The 17,443-nt window shown below is 41.7% G+C and overlaps 1 protein-coding gene across 1 annotated transcript in view; it reads right to left on the minus strand.

The window, feature by feature from the left end:
- Positions 1 to 4,056: 4,056 nt before the first annotated feature.
- Positions 4,057 to 17,443, minus strand: part of adamts2a (ADAM metallopeptidase with thrombospondin type 1 motif, 2a) — an 86,471-nt gene continuing 73,084 nt past the window's right edge. The window contains exons 15-22 of the mRNA XM_063203824.1: positions 16,950 to 17,030; positions 15,181 to 15,344; positions 13,579 to 13,738; positions 12,269 to 12,401; positions 10,923 to 11,130; positions 9,666 to 9,795; positions 8,992 to 9,066; positions 4,057 to 5,824 (exon numbers count right to left, since the gene is read on the minus strand). Of these exons, the coding sequence (XP_063059894.1) occupies positions 4,845 to 5,824; positions 8,992 to 9,066; positions 9,666 to 9,795; positions 10,923 to 11,130; positions 12,269 to 12,401; positions 13,579 to 13,738; positions 15,181 to 15,344; positions 16,950 to 17,030 (1,931 nt within the window). The 3' untranslated portion in view covers positions 4,057 to 4,844. The remainder of the gene's footprint in view (positions 5,825 to 8,991; positions 9,067 to 9,665; positions 9,796 to 10,922; positions 11,131 to 12,268; positions 12,402 to 13,578; positions 13,739 to 15,180; positions 15,345 to 16,949; positions 17,031 to 17,443) is intronic.

Below are 17,443 nucleotides of genomic sequence, written 5' to 3' on the forward strand. Positions count from 1 at the left end.
TGGAAAAATGTTGGCGATGGAGGCAAGAAGTGCCTCAGGACTTCTGGTGGAAAATTATATTTCTTGTGAATGCAGAGTGATTTGTCATAATGAATAAAATAGATATGATTTTCAAGCTTGGATATTAACACACCTGTGTCTGTATTGGAGAACTTTTCTGTTTTGGGTATCCAAGTTTGATCTGAATGCAGGATCAAAGTGTCTTATATTTTAAGTCAACATTACCTAGTAGTCGTAGTAATAATACATTTTCGTATAGAGAATGTAAACATCCCACCACACACAGAGTGATGACATTACATTACACTTAGCTGACACTTTTATCCAAAGCAACTCAAAGTTAATTTCAGGCTATTTGTCACAGTCCCTGGAGCAGTGCGAGGTTAGGTGGTGGGGTCACCTCAGTCATGGAGTGTGACATGGTCTGGTAAGGGTGGGATTTAAACCTGCAACCATCTGATCTCAAGCCCATCTCCTTAATCATTAGACCACAGCTGCCCATGTGTAATATCTTACGCTGATATTTTACTGTGTACATTTGTATGTTTTCCTGTCTGCCTGAGGATTTTTTACCAGATAAGAAGACAAGACGAGACAAGACTACGCTGTCCAACTGTTCTGTGAATAATCTGCACACTGACATTTGAATCTACATATAAAAGTCCATACTGCTTCCTCAACACTATAGTAACATACTGATGGGTCTTGTAGGAACATGTTCACAGAATGATGTCCAAAGGCAGTAGTGGCATCTTTTACAGGCAGGTGCTGTCTGACCTATTTCTTTATGAAAGGTGCATCATTATGAGGGTGATAGTATTAAAGTTCTATATTCAACATTAAGAGGTTATTTTTTGAAAGGTTCAAAAATATCAGAACAATATACAGTATATCTGAGGGCACTATGACCCAGAAAATATCAAATCCCATCAAAGTTTGCCTCTACACTGCCATCCTGTGGCTTTGTATGCATTATGCCAGATCTAAATGGAACTTGTTGGCCCCTACAACGTCAAGTCTGTTATAATCGGCCCTACCGTGGCTGATATGGTAGGGCACACGTTTACCACTCGGCCGACCCGGGTTCGATTCCCGGTCCGGGTCCTTTGCCGGTCCTTCCCCATCTCTCTCTCCCAGCTCACTTCCTGTCTCTCCTCCACTGTCCTGTCTCACAAAAAAACAATAAGGTCTGAAAGGCCCCAAAAATACTTTAAAAAAAAAAGTCTGTTATAATCAACCATACAAGACTGTCAAATACAAAAGAAATAAGAGTAATTGCCTTTGACTTGGTCTACATAAGGGTGTTATGCAACCATCATAAGAATGGCCTTGCACGTCAGGAACATTATTGATGGTTATGACTGTTATCATAATGTGTCATGAAGAAATCAAGCATTTAATCATTGTAGAAAAGCAAAGAAAACAGACTGTGGTCATTTCAATTGCAAATTTATTAAATTAATATAAAAGTCTTTTCCTTTTTGTAAGAGAGGGTGTGAATACTGCAAAGGACGTTTGACAAGGTCTGGTGATGGGTTGTTGTCAGTCAGTCAGTTAAGTCATGTCTCTGCTGAGGCTTTCAGCCCATGCTGCATGCATTGCACCTGCATATTGTAGAAGCAAACCCAAGCAGGCGGCTGGCTAGCTGTCTCGCTGAGGATACGCATAGCAAACATGGAAACTCTGAGGTATAAGCTGCAAATGATTATGTGACGGCATACGCAACAGACAGTTCAATAAATATCAAAAATAAACATCTAAAACCATTATGTACAAAGCTGAGGATGACAACGAGCTGTAGCAGTTTTCTTTTGTTTTCTTTCCTTTTTTTCTTTGCTAATGATGAGAACCATTGTAACCTACTGAGTTATTCATACCACATTTTGGGGTTGGTGGGACAGTTTAACACCAGCATTTATCTTCGCAACATAAACAATATTTTCATCAAGACCACAGGTGATTGACAATCATCAACAAGACGCACAGAAAAGTGTCAGCAGCACAATAAGATGTGCGTGTAACGAACCACAGGGAGCAATAGGATCTATACATGGGTAGATGACGTGACGTGTAAATTTTGCTGTCGCAGGCTCTTAAAATTAAGTAAATTCATGCTTTCAAAATTGTCAATGCTTTAAATGATTAAACTAATGTTGTTGTTGTGAAAAAGGAATGTGTAATAAATCCAGAGCTTAAATAAGTATACTTAATTTTGAGTCAAATGTCACATTTGTCCTATGGTGTGACTGAGGCAAGCCTGGTTCTCCATATTAAAACATTTTTAAATAAATAATCAAAGCTCAGTCATTTGTCTAAACAACCCTGGCATGTTTTTCAAGGTGTCTATTTTAGCAAGTGGCGATGCTTAATTTTTTTCCTGTTTTTCTGAGACCGTATGGACATATGAAACTTTGTCGCAGAAAATAATGTCCTGTGGTGTGACATCATTTTTTGGTTAATTCTATGGATAATTATCTATTGTTGAAGCTCCAGCGGCACATCAATTGTGACTTTAAACCCTTAAGAAGCCAATGGCAAGGGTGGTTTTTAGATTTTTCTCTCAGAGTTCTTCAGTCAATCAATTATGTTTTGCTACCACAAGATGTATTAGTTTTGTAGTCCTTTGGTGTGACAGCCATAAAATACATTTTGACAATAGTGTATATTTTTCATATTTTTTTCTTATGCAGATGTATGAAAATGCATCTTACTAAAGGTGAAATTTTATTTCAGTTGGCAACGACATGGCTTTAAATTAACTCAAAAGCTCAAAAGTCCTATGGTGTGATGGTAAAAGTCCTATGGTGTGATGGTAAAAGTCCTATGGTGTGACACTTTGGAGTATCACACCAAAGGACAAACAGGTCACACCAATGGACTAGATATTTGAGAAATAGCTTTTAAAACAACTGGTAGTACATATTTTTTTTGTTTTGTTGTTTGACTAGATAAATATTGTGTATTCAAATTACTTATTCCTTTAATGGCCTTTGGAATTTATACTTTGATGCATTGTTGATGAATATTTGCTGTTGATTTTAGATACTGTCAAATGATATAAAATGTCATTAATGGTGCTTTGAAACCATAAAATATAACGGTAACAGTGAAGGAAAGATCAGTGAGAGAGTATATAGAGGAGTATAGATGAATAAAGTATGCTGTGGAGAGCTCAATATACAGCATAAATGTGCTGTCCAGCTTGAGATACCAAACAGGCACTGGCCACTACACACTACAGGTTCAGTGGTGTGACAGTCATAGCATACCTACAAAAGTGTGATGGTCATGCCAAGGTCATCCTTCAGTATGAGTCTTATGAGCTCTGCAGGTTACATTCAATGACCGCATGGCTGTCATTAAGAGTTACAATAGGCTGATAATCGACGATTCAAAGACTTAAAAGTGTAAAGTGTAGGTCCATATTGACTACAAGATTATATTATGATCAAAAGATAAAATAATCATGTTGATATATTTGTTTCTGGCTCAATTTTGCATTTCTGTCCTTTAGCGTGACATGAATGTCCTACGGTGTGACATGTTTTAAACGCTCAAATATTTGTTTGAGCTAAACAATATGTTTGATAAACACTGAATATTGCATTAGGGAAGAACAAATTATCGTCCCTGAAAAGTTAGTATAAATTCGGACAATTTTGAACATTTAAAAGAAAGATATCCCTGTTTTTCCTCGAAGGTTTCTAATAATCTCACATCTAATGGGAAGAAAAATACTTAAATGGTAATTTCTCATTAAATTAAGACTTTAAAAAATTGCAATAAATATGAAGAGTGTAACAATGTTCATAAAACTCCATCAAGCCATTTCTACATTACTGAATATATTTATTTCTTAACGTCACACCAAAGGACATATTTTCAGCAAATTGCTTTATCAACGTAAATAAATAATCAATGAACAGACCAACATTGTGACCACTTGGATTTTTTGAAAGATTAATTGCTGCACTACGTAGACATATACTTTTTTCCCTCATATACAATGTTTTGTGAAAAAAATGTTTTTTGCTGCCTATCCGTCATCTACACACATATGAACAGCTTTGATTGTAATCTATGGTATATATCCATGTTTAAGAAATCTATGGTATATTCCATGTTTAAGTATATCCATGTTTAAGTCTCTGGGATGGGATTAGAGTGCCTGTATTTGGGGTTTCAACTATCTGAATTATAAGTACTCTGTGTTGACCGAGTGTTTACTAAGACTGTATAGTGCTGACAAAATGGACATTCAAAACGAGTAGTTAGGTATAATGTGCAATCTTTGTTCTTGCTCTTCCAGAACTTAAGTGTTTATTTGCAAACCGTTAAATTAAGGTTTTAAAAAGTGCAAATATCGCAAGCTGGCTTTACCCTTCAAACAATGCTAACCAGTACATGTTAAAGCAACACTAGCTAGTTTCTGCCTTCGGTCCCTCTACAGGTTGGAAACGGAACTGCCTTCCAGAGAGAGCTACAGAGAGACGTTCCAATTCTTCCAAATTTCTTAGTGTGGTGATTGCACATGGAGAGGGTGGCAAATTGAAATGAGAAGTGACCTTGATCCATTTTCAAGTTTTGAAGATAAAAAACTACTTAGTGCTACTTTAATGTGAACATATTACCAACTGGTGTGAAGGTTGTTCACCTCAAACATTCTGCAGTAACTGCAGTCATTGAATCCATCTGGCCTGGTAGCTGGCTAACAAACAACAGTGACCACGAAGTGGACAGATACAAAGATCTGAAACGCAATCATGACATGAAGACAAAGAGTTTTAGAGGAAGAAGAAAAAACATAAACAAGTCTCTGAAAGATAAAATACCACACACATCTACTATTGCACTGGTGGCCTCCTCCTGAGTCGCTTGAACAAGTCTTGTCTCCTTTTCTCTGCCAAGAGCTCCTGAATGCGTTTGTTCTGCGTTCTGTCCTGAAGCCTTTTCCTGAGAAGAAAAACGTTTGGCGACACCTCGTTGTCCACATCTATGATCTTGTATGTCACATTTTTGTTGTCCCTCCTGTCCCCGGTCTTGGGAGGCATAGGGGTGCTGGGCAAATGGGTGATGGTCACTCTTGGCGTTGTGGTCCTTCTGCGAGGGACCACAATCGTGTCTCCTTTAGGCGTTGTGGTCCTTTTGCGAGGGACCACAATTGTGTCACCTCTGGGTATGGTGGTCTTTCTGCGAGGGACCACGACTGTGTCCCCTCTGGGCTTGGGTCTGACACGGGCCGTGGTGGGACTCCAGGACTTGACTACATCAAGCCAGGACGTGGTGGCTACAGTGGTGGGGGGTGGGGGAGTCGTCCTTGGCATTGAAGTGGTGGTGGGAGCTAAGGTGGTGGTGGGAGCTAAGGTGGTGGTGGTGGTGGTGGTGGTGGTGGTGTCAATGTAATCCTCTTCTGTCTCAGAGTAGATGGGATATGTAGTTTCCTCAAAGGCGGTCGTAGTCGGGTCTGGCGTCGTGTCTTCTTCCATGCTCCAGAGGTCAGTGGTGCTCTCAGTTATCCTCTCTGTTGTCTTATGCACGCTGGTTATGGGGTTAAAAGGGAAGTAGTCTTCTGTAGGGTCGTAATAATAATAGGGTGGGGATGTGGAGATACCGTAGTCAATTTGTGTGGTTGTGGGCCTAGTAGTTGTAGTGGTCGTGGTTGTGGTAGTTTTAGCTGTAGTGGCGGTGTGACTCCAGTTGGTGGCAGTGTAGTTCCCTTCGTTGCAGGACTTGCAACACATCTGCTTGTAAACCTCGTTGGAGCAGTACTTGCTCAACATTTCCATCTTGCAGAAGAAAGATTTGTCCGTCTTACAGGTTTTCCCTGAAACACAAATTGGCAAGGGTCAGAGACGTACGGTGGCCAACAGGTGTATTATACTTATAGAATTACTATGAAATTATATTTACAAGTTATTGAAGCAAACTCACAAGTTTTGAAACCAATTAGCAATGAGACACTAGATGAAATACAATAGTAGGTCAACTGATATTGAAAGCAGACTTAGATGTGAGGAGGAGAAAAAGACAAGAAGAAATATGGCAACAACGGATAACTCATGATCATAATCATCATTAGTATTTTCTTGATTTCATTCATTGCCAGTTAGAAGTTAAAACACAAACAGAAGCTCAAGAGACACAGAGAAAACTGAAAAATTCAGTAGGGCAGAGGTGTAGAGGAGCTGAGGAGACGAGAACAGAAGAAAGCGAGATGACTCTTTAGACTTTTTTTGGCTGTTGTGGGAGTGCACCCCACAGTTGTGGGACAAGTTCAGCAATGACAGCTCTTCCGCGCCTCTCAGGAGCAACTGTGCAACTTTAGGGAATCTCTCCACTCAGGTGGGAGGAACTTGACTGGAAGTGAAGCAGGAATGTCATCAGATGGCACTTTCCCTCATTCAAATGCATTGAATGGAAGATGCTTGACGATAAAACAAGAAGAACAAACCAGTGAAGTTTATTCACGTGTTATATTTCTCTTGTTCTTTATTCCATAAATCTCTGAAATCCATTCAGGGTTAAAGACCATGGCAACCACAAAATAATGTTGCTGCAGCAAATGAAATACTCATGAGATGGGCAATGCGTGGCACATCAGAACAAACACATCATAAAAGCCCTGAACTGATCCCCAATGTATAAAGAAAAATAAAAAAACTTCAACAGACTGACTAACAGTGTAATTAATATTATGTCTTTTTCCACATCACTCTGCTGCAACTGCAATGCCTGTATCAGAAGACAGCATCCACTCCAATGACCATCTGCTGAACCACTTAAATTGGAGGGAAAAAAACAACAGACAGGCGCGAGTGCAAACCTCAACGCTGTATGCAGGATGTGGTTTTGCTTCTGTGTATGGGATCAAGCAGCTCTGTACAGGAAACTTTGCCGTGTTAATTCAATACTTAGAGAGTAGCAGCAACTACTAAGGGAGTTAATTTCAACTCCCTAATGTTGAATTAACACTGTCACGTTTACTGTGAGCTGGATTAAAGCCTCAGCAATCACATCTCTAACTGGGTAGCTGAATAATTATGCTGCTGGGAGGTTAATTGTTCAGACAGCTCAAACTTAACTTCTGTGGCTAGACTGTCAAATCTGACGGAGCCACTGCAAATTTTCTTGTGCCACAGCGCACATGACTTTCTAGGGAAAGTATGTGGACGTTTAAGCAGAGAAGAAGAGAGCTGAGATTAACCCTTTCCTGGCCAGAGTTGAGAAACTGAAAGCCATTTTGGGCGGCAATAGGGATTCTTAATATGTTCATTTTATTTGCTGACATGTCAATGTGTCATTCGCCAGATCTATAGAAAATGTGATACAAAAATATATGTGATCACAATGTGGAGCGATGTTGAGTTATGACACTAACCACACTGACCTAGTAACCTTGACATAAACATCATGACCACATCAAGTTGTAATACTTTTTTAAACGATTACGTACAGTAAATCATTTTGACAGCAAAATTACAATGGTGCTCTTGAATATATATTAATAAGCAAATGTCTATCATCCATTTTCATGCCAGTGTTTCTTTCCAAGTTAAACTGGCAGGCTTGAAGTCCATCCAAACATAGCTCAACAAAATATTTAGAATATAGACTATCTCCGCATCGATATCACAGCAGAATCTTCGAGAGACACTGACATTTAGATAATTACAGCTAACATTTGATTTGATCTAGTCGATACATTCGTGTAATTTTTCTCTGTCATGAATGAAAATGATGAAAGTCCTTCTGAGTTTACAGAGCAATGGTAATACAGACAAAAAACAGTAGTGTCCAGATACCTGCAAAAAGCATTAGCTGTAAACAGACTCCTCCAGACGTTTATGTAGCTGCCTGTACTTTCCACATATAAGGGGAAAGTAACCTTGAAGGGATGGCAAACATTTTTTTTCAATATATCTGGCTCATCTTTCCAAAGTAAGGCAAAGAATAGCTCATTAAAGTACACGGCTAGCCCAGTCGTAATTAAATTGCGTAAAAGTTTCTAAAGAAAGGCTGCTATGAACAGAGAGACAGCTTAACATGTGGCTTGGTTGTAAAGTAGATATGGCAATAGAAGGCTTCTGTCTGTTCTTCTTCAAATGCACGTTAGTGTGCTTGAGGTTGCTCCACACTAATACGGTTAGTCATCAAAAACACTTCGGTTAGTCTTCAGAACAGATTTCACATACCCTTCGAATCCACATACACGACAGTCGTTTGCCTCAGAGTTCAAATACATTCCTTCCAAAAATATAAGCAGTCTTGACACTACAATAGAATGTCTCTCACAAATCAGTTTGTCCATTTTGTCCCATTCAGAAACTGCATCAAGATAATGTTCATAGATTAAGTGTGAATGAACACCAACACATTGTCAGTATGTTTTTATGTTGTTGTTGTTGTTGCCTTCTTTTCAACAATCGTTCTTCTCCTTCACAGTTGTGAGTGCCCAATGCATAGTATGTCAAAAGACACACACACACACACCTTGTTCCAGCTGTACAGTATCTCACTGTGGGCTTCCATTATCCCAATCACCACCATCAGCTTCCAGGCTGTCGCCACACCTTCCCTGATGACCTACTGTACTACAGTACCTTCCCCGAAAAACAGGCTACACTAAACCATCTGACACAGCAGCACGGATGCAGCCTTCTTATTACTGGCCACTAGGGGTCAGCAAAGGGAGCTCCACCAACAGCAGCAGCAACAGGATGAGGAGCAGTAGAGCCAGGAAGTAGGCCAACAACACTCCACAAATACCCAGAGGAGCGTTAGAGGGAGGTTCAAAACTCCAGATGGAGGTCAGGTTGAAAAACAAGGAGTTGGAAAAAGAAGAAGAAGGAGCAGGAGGAGGAGGTCAAGGTGTTAGTAGAGAGGGCAGAGAGCACTGCAGGCTGAAGGACAGGGACAGGGCAAGAGGCAGGGCCCAGGCCAGCAGGGGGTCACTCTGCACGGGGCACTGGCCGTTGGCGAGGAGGCATTTACTTGAGGAGCTCCGCGGCGAAGAGACCTTGGGGTCCGGCCTGGACAGCCACTGGGTGATGTAGTTTCTTGTGTGGTCTGAGAAAGAGAGGAAGAGCGAGGGAAATTCAGGATAGTTTACAAGTACGAGTGTTTATGTTTACTTTGAATTTAAACCTACTGAGTAAACATATACAACTAAATGTTTTGACATTTTAAAGCATTTCTTTATGTTGCTTAGAAAAATGTAGCACATTTCATAAAGTAGGACAGTCAATTCAAATATGGCCAAAAACTAAATTGGATCAATCTGTAAGTATCACTGCACTATCAAATTCTGACTAAAGAAAAACAATTAGGACTCATTTATAGCTAAAAGTGTGAGGTGATTTTGCCATCATATGGTTGCAGTGTGCGGCAATGCACTGTATCTGTGTAACAACAATAACTATTGCATAGCGCAGCATACGTATCTTATGCAGCTCAATGTGCTTTCAAGTCACCCTCTGCATTTTCAAACATAAAAATCGTTATTTTCCTCCACTCACAGTTTGAAAGTTTTTGGCTGAATCGTGAAGGTGATTATTTCACCTGAAAATCCTCCTTTCTGTCCCTTAACAGACTGAAGAAATACAGCTTAGCAGACACACAGGGCTGTCATGAATGGGGTCGACACTTATTTTGGACTGGCAACTTACTGGGGCAAGGAATGGGATGACAAGGCCTGATGGTGTCTGGTTTGCGGTCCAGGCACTGTCCCTCGGCACTGTCGCCTGAATTACACTGGACCTGCCTCTCCTGCGTCCCATTTCCACACGTTACCGAACACTGAAAGCACACACACACAATCACACGTCAGATTTTTCAAGAAGAAGAAGCTGGTAATCTTGAATGGCACACAACATTAATAGGGCACACAAACACACACACATACACGCTTGCATGCGCACGCACAAACACACACATGCACACAAGCGCGCACACACACAAAAACATCTTTGTATTAAGATTGTTTCTACACCAGCTGGATACTTGGAATGTGTAAACATTCCTCCTACATCCATTCAATTTAACCTAAACAATCCCACCAACTTTGAGAGAGAAAAAGAGATTGAGAATGGAAACGTCTCTCTCTCTCTCTGTCTATCCTTTCTATCTCTTTCTCTCGCTCTCTCACACGCACGCACTCTAACACACACACACACACACACAGCGATATGTTATCCATGCATGGTAGGTCTAACATCTCATGGGCATAGTGTGTAGGCTGTAGTCCTTGGATGTACTGAAGGCTGTTGGGCTGTAGCGAAGCACACGTTGCCACATCAAACCCCCAAGATAACATAAGCCAGCTGAGCTGCAGGAGCTTGCAGTCACTTTATTTACAATGCATGCATACACATGATACTAATACTCTCACACACACACACACTTGCACCCATGTACATACACGCACACACACAAAACCACATGCACACACATACATGTACACACGTGCACACACGTGCACACACACACACACACACACACACACACACACACACACACACACACACACACACACACACACACACACACACACACACACACACACACACACACACACACACACACACACACACACACACACACACCACCACATGCAACAGAGATCATGTGTACACAGTGTGTATGCAACAGTGACCAGAGTCCAGCCCTTCACAGTGCAGGGTAGAGTTGTCGTTTGCAGGGCTGTCTGCTCACTCACTCACTCACTCACTCACACACACACACACACACACACACACACACACACACACACACACACACACAATAAAGACACACACAGACACAGACAGACACACACACACAGACAGACACACACACACACACAGACAGACAGACAGACAGACAGACAGACAGACAGACAGACAGACAGACACACACACACACACAACACACTCAAGTGTACTCACTATTGACCAGGGTCCAGCCCTCCACAGAGCCGGGCAGAGCTGCCGGTTGCAGGGCTGTCTGCTCTCGGGTCGGTCGTCGTTGCAGAACTTGCTGTGGATGAAGCGGCGCGTGCCGTCCGACTGCGGCTGCACACAGCGCACGCTGCGCACCTGGTAGCCCGTCTTACCGCAAGAGTGGCTACACTCCTCCCACTCGCCAGACTCCCAGCTGGGTAGCAGGGGGGGGAAAGAGGTACACACAGTTCAGCAGTTTTAATTGGATAATGTTACTTCATGAAAAGCCTCTATTACAGTCTTTTTTTCACACAAAAATGTTTTCTATGGCACTATTTCTACAACTTAATACTCATTATTTATCAACTACCTCTTAAATTAGTTAAACATAATGGAAATTCTCAGCATTGACATAGTTGGACCACTAGCGCGTCTGCGAGCAGGGGTGCGTTTCTCGACAACATCATTGCTAACTAGGTTAGCAACTTACTTGGTTGTAATACAATTTCCCATTGGAAACCTAGTCAGTTTCTAACTGGTTAGCAACGATGCTTTCGAGATATGGGATCCTGGGTAGTGGGGGAGAGATGAACGCAATTAAATACTTTTACTTGGATCGTAAAGCAGCACTAAGCATATAGCTTTTACCTCTGGCCACTCAACAAGTTGAAAGTGAAATTTTCTCTCATAGAGAACAATGCAGGTAGGGTACTCCCTTGATAATTTTTTGAAACATTAACTGAAGCTTAAAAACTACTCATTGTGGCCCAGCCGTGGATCTAACGGCTGGGCACTGAACTGCTATGCTGGCGGCCGGGGTTCTATTCCCGGCCCAAGCCATTTCCCGGTCCGTCTCTCTCTCCCACTTCGCTTCTTGTCTCTCCTCCACTGTCCTATCTGAAAAAGAATACTCCCCTCTCCAACAAAAACCCGTACTCATTGCTCCTTTAAAGTACATTTCATTGTAGTAAAAAATAAAGTTGGGCTTAATTTAAAACATCACAACTTTGTTTGAGGAGGAGTAAACCTGTGCTGGTGTTTTCATGGTAGCACATATGAGGAGTTTCCGTGCAAAATGATAGCGCCATTTTTTACTTTTGTGCATCATTATTGGATATGATTGTTCAGACTTCCTGTCATTTCTGTGTGAATTCTTGCTAATCAACTATTTTGAGAACATACTTTTCAAATGCATTTTGCAATGCAATGCAAATGCAATGTCCAATACAAAATGTCAATTTTCCAAAATGTTCCAAAATGTATACATGTACAAAGCTCTTCGTATGTTTCATGGTAATAACAGATTCAATCACATGAGAAATGTGCTGCAGAACGTGCTTGGTATTCCATACATTGGCTGGGAGCATTCCTTTACGTTGCAGGCCCTCCCGATGGCGCGGGGCTTGGGGATGTTGGAGCAGTACGTGCGGTGCACCATCTTGCCATCCGCCTTCCTCCTGCAGCCGAAACGGGTGTACTGCTTACCTGCACACAATGAAAAAAAAAATCAATAGTAAACTGATACAGACAGAGTATTCCCAACACTGTGGAGAGTCAAATGACTCTCAGTGGCAGCCGAGTCAAAAAGTCTGTGGAAAATTCTAAAGGTGGCTATTGTAATTGCAACTCTGCAGCTCTTCATTCACACAATATTGAGGAGAATTAACTCTGAACTCTGTCACATTGGCCAAATCAAAAGTAAAATGAACACTATTTTTGAGTGGGACCATTCTGAAACATCTGATTAATTTCAAGTCTGAGAGTTATACCTGTTATTAACACTGGTATTTTTGCTGCACTCACAGCCAACGCGGACAAAGACACAAAGAGATGAGGAGAAGGGTATTCAGTGCAGGTTGGGTCCTCCCGGCATCAGCGGTGGTAGTGTTCATTAATCACATGCTCTCATTACTCTCTTGTTCGCTCTCGCTGACTCTCTTTGCCAGATATGGGGTTTGTTGTGGAGAGTTATCACTGCGGAGCCCGGGGGAGGACACGGTGACCTCTGATAACAACCATCCCATTCCATCCCATCCCATCCCATCCCACCTTATCACAGCCTGCACAGGGGTTCCAGGTGAGGTCACCCACTCTCACCTTTAGCTATGGCAACCAATCGATCTGCAGAGGAGTGCCACTGTACATGTATTGCCTCTGAGAATGGGGTGTAGCCCCTTAATGCACGCCGTACCTCCTGTGGCACGCTGTAATAGAAATGAAAGTTAACTACTATAGTACTACACCACTATGACAGTGCACGAGACCTTTAGTAATACAGTACGACTTGGTCACTGCCATTCTGGTAACAGCTCATTTATAATGCCGTGTCTTAAGGGGTTAAATGACTTGTAGAGGAATGTGCGCATTAGAGATATAGACCTGCTTACTCTATTGTAAGTCCTTTAACTCATTTTCATTTATTTACGGAGTGTTATGTGCAGACTGTTTTAGTACTTTCACTTTGGGTAGAATACTGGAATTTCCTATGCTTTTACTGTACATGCACATTACAATTAAAAGCCTATTGTTTTCCCATTTATGCTGTGTGGAAGAGACACTGACAGACATACAGAGAGAGAGAGAGAGAGAGAGAGAGAGAGAGAGAGAGAGAGAGAGAGAGAGAGAGAGAGAGAGAGAGAGAAAGAGATAAACTTTGGCCTACCTCCTCCGCATGGCTTGGAGCAGTGGGACCACTTCCGTAATGCCCATTCAAAGTAGGCAAGGTCCTCCAGCAGAAGGTTATTCTCTATGGACGACTGGAGTCCCTCGTGCAGGATGTACTTATATGAGAGCGTGACTTTGGAGTCACCATACGATCGAACCTGAGGAGTCAAACAATGGTTCATTTTTCAATTCTTCATTGCTTCCGATGTCTGTAAGGACATATCCTATTTATATTCTATACCTGAATTATGCTTATACAAACAAAATGACATTTCAAAAACGTTTTTCTTTAGAAAAGTACTAGATTCTTATTCTAAAACGTTATGTGCATGTGTAGAGTAGGTAGTGGTTTGCTTCTGAAAGACACACACAAGTTTGTACTAGGGCAAGTAAACACATGCATATGAGACATCGCATCTCGTGCTTTCATGAGTTCCACTCACTTTCCAGTCAGTTCCATTTGTTTTGGCAGTTATGCAGGACAAGCGCTGCAGGTGAACGTGACTAATCCAAGAGCTAACATTCCAATGAAGCCCAAATATGATTGACCTGGCATTTCAATACCTCACACGTCCATTACTACTTTCCATACACTCCCGTGTCAAAATCAATCTTCACAAGAAAAACAAACACATTTAGACATTCTTTCAGAAAATGGTTTGGTCTGTTTTTGGTGTTTTCCTCTCCACGATAACCATGACAACGTAAATCCATTACTTTAATCCTCAAGTAATTTACAATGACATTTCTACACGGAACAGGGAAAGATGGCTGCACTCAGAGCCTTGAATTTACCCCCATCTGTCAAAGTGAGGTCATGGCTTTTCTGCTTTTCTAAAATACAGTCCGTGGAATACAATTTGGCGATCCTACATCTAACTCCAACCCTGTCATATTCATAAAACTATTCACATATTCCTTTAAACGCCCCTGGTGGCTCTTAAAAGGCCACTGCGGGGCTCTTAGAGTGACTCTACTCTAATATGACCCATTCCCATTCCAACAATTCCCATCTAAATGTGACATTTTAATCCAATCCTTCCCCTCAATGCTTACCAAAGTCTGATTCTATTTACACAAATTGATTCGTTCAAGACCTGGCCCCTGTCATTAATGTGCTGTTACAAGAATGGTAATGACCAAGTTGTAAGGTATGCCTATTACTAAAAGGTTCTGTGTTACACATTGTATTTTTGTGCTATGGTAGTGTAGCATTTTCAACAACTCCTCTAACATTCCACTGGCAGAACAGTTCTTATTATGAGGCTACCACCAGGGAACAGGGAGAATTGCAAAGTTTTAAAAAGTTTATTCCAATGCAGTCCAGACCCAGTCTCAAACTCGAGACCTCATAGAAAACCGGAGAAGATCCCCCTTTCCATGTATGAAAAGTGCAATTTTTCCAGTCATAATGAATACTTAGAATTTGATGCTGGTGGTAAGTATTCATGAAAAAGTTAACATTAGTGAATGGGCAGCATGAATTCTGGAAATAAACAACTAAAAATCTCACACAGTGTCCCTTTAAACAATCATGTGACATTTCGCTATCATTTACGGTAGGATGCTAGCTGGCATCCATTACATCAGGCGTACGTACCATGATAAGGACAGAGTATTTGAGGGGCCCAGTGGTCTGCACGGACTCCATGTCATCGTGGTTCTGGTACTCCCACTCCACGCCTTGCTCAATTACACTCCGGCTCTCGGGGAAGTCATCCTCGTCATTCAGGAACACCTTGCCTGTGGCCTGGTTCTTTACAGCTGCAAATGGATAAAGGACAGTAATGATTATGCTAGCGCTACACTTCATTAACCCGTTAAGACATGACATTATAAATTTGCTGTTCAGAATGGCAATAACCAAGTCGTAGTGCACTACTAAAAGCCCTATGTTATGTCATAGTATTGTAATACTATGGTAGTTAACTCTTCACTGACTATTACAGTGTGCCACAGCGTTTTTGGCTGCTCTCTTGGCTAGGGCCCACTTGAAAAAGAGGCAACTGCCTCAATGTGTTTTTACCCTAGTAAAATAAAGGAGAAATAAAAATATATAAATAAATAAAAACTGGAGGTACGACGTGCATTAAGGGGTTAAAGCAGAAGTGTCAAATATGAGGCCAAGTGTAGCAGCCATCTTACAATTTCTATGACGCTTGTATTCTTAAGGTTCCATAAACACAACCTATATTGACAACAAAATGACCCTTCATTACCGTAATGTGGTTGTAGCTTCATATAAAAAAGCTTCATAGAAAATGTTGCTCCAACAATGTCATTTATGAATGTATCAAAGTTGATAGTTTTTATTGCAGTTTAAGTGAAATAAATTGCTTTTCCTGTCATATCAGTCAAGCACAACTTGTCTCTGGTATCTGCAGCCTCTGCAGTAATCAGCCTTGACTTGCGTAGGAAACTATTCCCAGTAAACTATCCTATTAATGTCTGGACAATAAATTAAACTTTGTAGTGTGTGTGTGTGTGTGTGTGTGTGTGTGTGTGTGTGTGTGCGTGCGCACCCGTGTGTGTGTGTGTGTGTGTGTGTGTGTGTGTGTGTGTGTGTGTGTGTGTGTGTGTGTGTGTGTGTGTGTGTGTGTGTGTGTGTGTGCGCACCCGCGTGTGTGTGTGTGTGTGTGTGGGGGGGGTGTATGTGTGTGTGTGTGTGTGTGTGTGTGTCCGTGTGAGTGCGTGCACTGCGCACCCGTGTGTGTGTGTGTGTGTGTGTGTTTGTGTGTGTGTGTGTGTGTGTGTGTGTGTGTGTGTGTGTGTGTGTGTGTGTGTGTGCGCGTGTGTGTGCGTGTGTGTGCGTGCGCGCGCGTGTGTGTGTGTGTGTGTGTGTGTGTGTGTGTGCACGTACGTGTGTGTCTGTATGCGTCTGTGTCTGTGTGTATACTGTACATGTGCCCGTGTGTGTAATAAGCGGGGGCCTGTGTGCATCTAATGTATTCAGACTCAGAGTGGGCGTATATAATATATTGTATTATGGATAGTTGGAAATGGCTGCAGCTACAGCAGAGCTTCCCAAACTGAGGGCCGGGACCCCTAGCAGGGTCATGGAGGTACTACAGGGCGGGTCATGGACAGAAGGGCTTGGTTGCATAAAACCTTGAATACACACATTCATATAATACATAAAGTGCATTTAACCATGACATAAACAAATAAACTTACCTGTGATTTTTGCATTCAAATGTATCATTACTAAGGGCCAAAAAATGTTTGGCATTTTGAATATGTGAGATGTGTTCGTGTGTGTGTGTGTGTGTGTGCGTGTGCGTGCGTGCGTGTTTGGGTTATTCTTGGGTCAGAAAAAGTTTGGGAACCACTGTGCTATGCTATGCTATGCTATGCGGCTTGCTGTCATACCTAGTATATGAGGTGTCCCCTTGAACTCCCGGATGAGCAGATGCCGCGCTCCCAGGGGGATTTCCAGGATCTTCAACAGACCTGGAAATGAAAATATATGCACACGCACTTGCCTTGGAACGTTCTTATAGGAAGAAGAGGGAAGAAGAGGGGAAAAAACGCAAAGAAAATGGCATGGAACAATTCAAACGCATGCAGCTAGCCAAGTGTATCCATTCAGCATGACTTGCCCTGATGGTTCTGTGCAGCCTTACAGGACGGCAAAGGATTTGAATAAGCCTTTCAAACTTGTATTTATTTATTTTATAAAAAGAATATCCCCTTTTTCCAATTCCCCCTTTCAGATCCCACATAGCTACTGAACCAGTTTTGTGGACACAGTGGAGTGTCTTTTCCTCTTTTGGAAAAATGATAACCAGCACATATAATGTTAGCCTTGGTGAGTTTTGCAGGCATATTTCATACACTTTTAGTGGAGAGAGAGTCTGATGGTG

This window comes from Engraulis encrasicolus, chromosome 7 (assembly GCF_034702125.1).
Source record: "Engraulis encrasicolus isolate BLACKSEA-1 chromosome 7, IST_EnEncr_1.0, whole genome shotgun sequence".
In the NCBI taxonomy this organism is placed as follows: Eukaryota; Metazoa; Chordata; class Actinopteri; order Clupeiformes; family Engraulidae; genus Engraulis; species Engraulis encrasicolus.